Consider the following 6,000-nt stretch of genomic DNA (forward strand, 5'->3'; position numbering starts at 1 on the left):
GGGAGTAGGAAAAAAGGAACGAGCATCTTGAGAAATTGCACAGCAAGTGAGATGAGAGCGAGAGAGAAGGAATGCCGCTATACATGCCTGATTGTTTTCGCTTGAAGGTGTGGGTAATGAGTAATCATCATCGCGCAACCTTCATTTGCGAATTCTCTGGAGTGATCCAGCATCGCTCCTCCTATACTGCTAACCGATGTGTTTGTTATAGCATGGTATGTCGGAAATAGAGAAGAAAAAGGGAGGTGTTCGTCGCGCGTACGATCGAATGACGTCCTCGTTCATGCGCCCGGATATGCTTTACCCGTTTCGAAACAGCGCATCGGCTACTGACCCGGCGTCTCTCAATCTGAAACACTTCTTTCCCACCCCTTCCCTCGCGATTTATCGAATTCGTGTCCAACTCTGCGAAGAAACCCAACAGCAGAGTCTGCGCGCTGGGGATGCCAGTCATTACCGCCGGTCGGCATAACTGCGGCTTCCCGGGCCTACCCATCCCGTACCATACGCTCGGCGCAGCTGACCTGGTGTTTGCAATGCATCGATTAATATCGAGCCGCCCCCCAAGGATAATCGTAGTCGTAATTCTCCGCCAGTACACGGACGCAGTGGCGTCTTCAGCACGTGGCCTGTTTCGAACGACGTTGGAACGACTTTGGAACGTTGCGCAAACCCAGGAGAAGCAAGCACGGTCGCGGCATTTGCCATGTTTCGCGCATCTGTGCAACGTTGTCCCACTGTGTGGCAGCTATCTCAGTAGCCATGACCATCGCTGATCTGTATGTCGTCAAACCACCGCTTAAAGGGCACTGAGCAGCTTCTGATTGCTTCTCCCAAGCAGACTAAATGACGGAGCCCTTCCGCGTCAGCACAAGCCATGGGAGGCTCGCCTACTAACGTCTATCTCAGTTAGCAAACACGAGCTTCCCCAGGATACATCGGAAGATACAGCTGTTATCGTGCGACGGCGCCCGGGGCTTGCCCACTACCGGCATAGTGGTTCCACCAACCACCCTTCGAGATGGGACTCATTTCAAAACCTCCGAGTCTGGAATGTCAAGCAGATTGTCGCTTGCTGGGCTGTGATCGATGCTAACAACAGGAAATCCCTGGAATCCTTGCACGGGGATGCGCAAATGTCATCTAGACCTCGTGCCGCTTCGCACTTTACGGCGTTTCTTGTTCGTCGTTTCTTCCACCCACCACCCCGGTCATTCAGTGTAGAGTGCCGGAGGCATTCGTTCGTTCTTTTCTTAACTTTGTCGGTCTGCGACTACATCTCACTCTTTACGGTTTCCTTCATTTCGCTTCTATGCCGCATCCCGTTCCGACCGCTGGGAAAACATGATCCGCCGGAACCACGATGATTCGCATCACCACTACGTGGATCCTTCGCTCGAGTTGAACATTGGGCTTTGGGCGTTGTTTGCTGGTGCATCACTCTTCCTGGCGCTTCGGATATGGATCAAAGTCACTCGTCGCCACGGTCTCTGGTGGGATGACCACATCCTCCTCGTTGCATGGGTAAGGCACCTGTTGGGCTTACAGATAGTCGTAGCTAATGATGTAACAGGTCTTACTTGCTGTCAACAACGCCATTATCACAACCGAGTATGCCACAGGCTATGTGACCGACACATGGGACGATCGAATGCACATACTCATCAACATCACTTCCTGTGGAACACTGATCAACCAATCGCTTACCAAAACTGCCTTCGCCGTCACTTTGCTCAAGCTGACTAAGAACTGGGGCCAATGGATTCTCTGGTTTATCATTGGCAGCATGAATGCATACATGGTTGCCAAGGTCATTCTCCAATGGGCAAAAGTGTGCGGCAAAGAATCCTACGACGTCTGGTACCGCTTGGATTTCTGCCTGGACTCGAAGTTTAGGGACGACTTCAAGGAAGGCGGCAACGTGTACAACATCATTATGGACTTTATCCTCGCAGTCTTCCCCTGGGTCATCACGTGGAACCTCGATATGCGGAAAGTGGAAAAGATTGGGCTTTGTGTTGCCATGAGTCTGGTGCGTCGCTCCAAGTATGCCCCTTTAATTCACCACTGACTTTGGAATAGGGAATGTTTGTCGCGATCGTATCTGCTGTACGCACAGGCTGGAAAGACGAGGGCAACGTGAAGGACGAGTGGTACTTCTGGCGCAACGCTCATTCCAACATCTGGTATTCTTCGGAGATCGTCGGCACCATCATCGTTCAGTGTATACCCGTGTTGCGACCTCTTCTCCGGGACATCAAGACTTCCCTTACATCGAAGAAGCTGGCGTCCACCGCAGAAGGAACAAGGCGACGCAGCCGGTACGTCCTCATCTTGTACCGTCGTTGTCACAAAACGCTAACATCACACAGAGCTCCATCCCTTTTCGGCTTCGGTTTCGGCCCCGGCCCAACCATCGGCACCAAATCCACGCACAAAGCGCACATCTACTCCGATGGACGAACCACCCTGAACGATACGAAAAGCGAGAGCTCTCCCGATTCTTGGGACACGCAGGGTATCTACCAGAAAAGAGAGTTTGAGTTGACTACCATGGAGGTCAAAGCGCAGAAGGGGAACGAGATGGTGTAGATGGATGTAAATACGTTGGCCACCTACGGGCGGGTAATAGCTAGGATAGAGAATGGAGACGCTTCGCTGCGATCTATGTATACGTTTCATGGAGATTTTGAGTGATACGAACGCTACGGTTGTTACGGTCCATATGATGATTAGGCAGCGATATTCGAAGGCTGGTTTGGAAGGTATGATGCAGCATCGTTGGTAGTGGCTGAGTTTCGCAAGTCTTGCGCTCGATCATTTGGCGCTTTTCGCCTTTTTTCTTTGTACATATTTGAGATGGGATCTGAACTACCTGTATTGTAGTTTGATAGCTTCAATGAACTAGGAATAACAATTCGCAATGTTCTGGAAGAATGCATCAACCCTCCCTGGATATCACCCTATTCCTCTCTTCACCATATCTCTCCGTCCCCATCTCGTCTCCACCCACACGCAAATCCCACCATCATCTAATACTTCTAACGAGCTCCCTCAGATCGCCACCTTCAACCCACTTCTCCTCCCCTCCACCGCCAACACCCAATCCGCCACCACCTCCTCCACTAACACCCCATCCCTCTCCTACGTCACCGACTACCCTCGCCGGTTGACCGCCCACCACAGACCCTGACGCAATGACCATGTTCGCCGGTACAACGGTATGTGGTAATATCTTGACGTTTTCCTTAATGATAGCAAAAGGACCGATATTGCAGTGATGCCCTATGTGCACATGAGAAGAAATGGAGATAGCCTGGACAGTCGAGTTTGGCCCTGTTGTCACTCTTAGCATGGCGTACGCCACACCCATATCCTCCAATCCATCGTACCCAGACCCATGTTCCAACATGACAAGTGAAAAGAAAGAGAAATCAACAAAACCTACCAACAAAAACATTATCCCCAATCTTCATCGGATAATAATGCACTTGACCCCTACTAATCCTGCTCGGCGGCTTAATCACGCTTCCCTGGCTGATGACCGTACAGCGCCCTATGCTGATGCTCGTCGGCGTCACGTCCTTACCAGACGAAGAAGGCGCCGAGCGTGTGGGGTGCAGGTCGCCGCGTAGTTGCACGTCGGCCATGATGACGGTGCGCCCGCCGAGCGTGATGTTGGCAGTACCGGTGATCGCGCTGCGGCGGGAGACTTTGTTGCCGGAATCCTGGGGGTGGTGTTAGTGGGGAGGCTTCATGATTTGGGGTTTTGATGGTGTTATGAAATGGCAAGGATGTGGTAATGGGGTGCGCAAGATGTGTATAATGTCTTTTTGGTCGTTTGTTGATGCGGAAGGGGAGGAGAGACTTACGGTCTCGATGTATTCCCCCTTAGGAGCGGCCTTACGCGCTGCTGGGCGTGACATCCTGGCAAACGATACGCCTCTTATTATCTGCTATGCTTTCTGTGAATCGAGTGTGATGATAAATAGGCTATGTGTTGAAACAGAGACGCGAATGTGGTTGACGTGAAAGAGCGATCTGTAGCGGAAGGTGTACGCGACCCAAGCTCCGAATCTAGCCAATCAACGCGTCGCAGCCAGCTCTTCGCGTGCGCATGGCAGGTAGTCGCGAATGACAGCCTTTACACCTCGTTTTTCTGCCCACGTAGAATTTGGAAACGAAGGATAGTCAAGGCTGTGGGTTAAGAGGGCTGAGGTTACCGTAAAACTTGTGTAGCTGAAACATACTCGAGTCTCTTGCACAATAAGTCCATGCTATCCACACATAGAAAGTACTGCGCTCTCACAGTAAGCACCACAAACACACTCCATATGGCATGCCAGACTCCAATTTCCATCCACATATTCCCACTCCACACTCACCAATCGCAACCTCAGCCTCAGCCTCAGCCCCATCTCACATCATCGGCCCTACCACCCCAACACCATCGCTCAACATACTCAAAACGCAACACAACCCAAGACCGGCCTCTCAACCCAATCAATCCCCCATCCTCTCAATCCAGGAACAGCAACACTCCCCCGATCCCTCCTTCCCCAGCCCACCCTGACCCTGACCCTACTCATCATCCTTGATTGACCCGGTACCCTGCGCCGTCCCTCCATGTCATGTCCGCGCTATTCCCATCCACACCCAATCTCATGATCAACTCCGGAGTTACCTCCGACACCGTACACGTTTTTTTTGCGGCTGGCGCACCGGCTGCATCGCCGCCAATGGTGCCGGCCGTGTTCCATGTCATCCGAGCGCATCCGGGGGATTGATGGAGACTCGCACGCTCGTATGTACACGTGGTGTGTGGTTGCATTTGGGTTAGTGCGTTAGTGCTACGATCTGCGTACGAGTGGTTTTACGCGTAGGAGCTTGGCGACGGCGGCGGCGGCGCTGCGTGGTGTGTTTGGGTTAGAGGTGTGAGGCTGTGAGGCTTAGTGTAGCTTGGGCTGGGCGCTGGGGTAGTGTGAGCGTCGAGGTGTTGGTCATCGGGATGGCGGATTGGTTGGGGCGTTTGTGTGGTGTAGTCTACCGTGGAGATGTGCGCGGAGATGAGGGTATGTCCAAGTCACGCAATATGTCTTTTGGTAGCTAGATTTCATTTCGTGAAAGGTTCCAGATCTTGATCTTGCTCAGGTGGCTTTTGGCTATCTTTGGGTTCAAAACGGCGTCGCCGCTGCTTGGTTCGAGAACAACGCCGCAGTCGTAAGCCACCCGCTAAGATGGTGACACAGTACACCGAGCGAATCAGAATGCTTGGTGAACCTGAATCTCATTGTAGGGGTTGCACCGGAGAAGGCGGTTGAAGTATCAGCGGCACATCGCGGAGTCACAAGACATAATGGAGTTTGGGGTGGTAAATTTTTCATTCGTGATGCAGGTATTCCCTAGCTGCGTGATCAAAATTGACTTTTTGACCCATTGTCCCATTTGCGCCGCCCATACCCTATACCCAGGTTGTCGTAAAGGATTGTTCGTAGTATCATCTTACTCTGCGCGTGTTACAGCCACCGCCGGGTCAGACACAATTGCTCACCAGCAATGTACCTCGATACGTAGCGCCATGTGTACAAATTCCTAATAAAACCCGGAAAATCAAGATGAGAAGGAACGCCCTGCGTCCTGTCCCTAACGCCTGAAATGACAAAAAGAGGAGTAGTATTGGCAGCGATGTCGTCAAAGGTGAGCAGACGGATGGTGACACCACGTATCTCTGGAACCATCCACACCGGAATAATATGTACCTGGAAGACGCGGTGCTCTAGCTGTCGCTAAGCGACCGAAGCAGTGCGTCTGATCCAGATCAACGAAGCAAGCTGTACAAGAAAGTCCATCAACGCATGAGGGTGTGGTCGTTGTTTGGGAATGTCGTAACCCGATGGAAAATGTGTGTAAAAAAGGGTATCCGAGAGGCACACACGGTGCAGTGGGCATATCGACAGCCGAAGAAGTCTAGTACTGTACAAGCTCGAAGAAGGCAGATGG

At 51.9% G+C, this 6,000-nt stretch overlaps 2 protein-coding genes across 2 annotated transcripts; one reads left to right on the top strand and one right to left on the bottom strand.

The window, feature by feature from the left end:
• Window positions 1-1,344: 1,344 nt before the first annotated feature.
• J4E87_004416 (uncharacterized protein) lies at window positions 1,345-2,592 on the top strand (the record flags this gene model as incomplete). The annotated part of the gene is made up of 4 exons (XM_049376037.1): window positions 1,345-1,524; window positions 1,574-2,032; window positions 2,083-2,321; window positions 2,373-2,592. 4 exons carry the CDS (start codon window positions 1,345-1,347, stop codon window positions 2,590-2,592), a joined length of 1,098 nt encoding a protein of 365 aa, XP_049234246.1.
• A 436-nt stretch (window positions 2,593-3,028) lies between these two features.
• On the bottom strand, window positions 3,029-3,926 carry J4E87_004417 (uncharacterized protein; the record flags this gene model as incomplete). The annotated part of the gene is made up of 3 exons (XM_049376038.1): window positions 3,029-3,336; window positions 3,449-3,728; window positions 3,873-3,926. 3 exons carry the CDS (start codon window positions 3,924-3,926, stop codon window positions 3,029-3,031), a joined length of 642 nt encoding a protein of 213 aa, XP_049234247.1.
• Between the last annotated feature and the right edge of the window lie 2,074 nt (window positions 3,927-6,000).

The sequence above is a fragment of the Alternaria ethzedia genome (assembly GCF_023757985.1).
Source record: "Alternaria ethzedia strain BMP 0044 chromosome Unknown scaffold_8, whole genome shotgun sequence".
NCBI lineage: Eukaryota > Fungi > Ascomycota > Dothideomycetes > Pleosporales > Pleosporaceae > Alternaria > Alternaria ethzedia.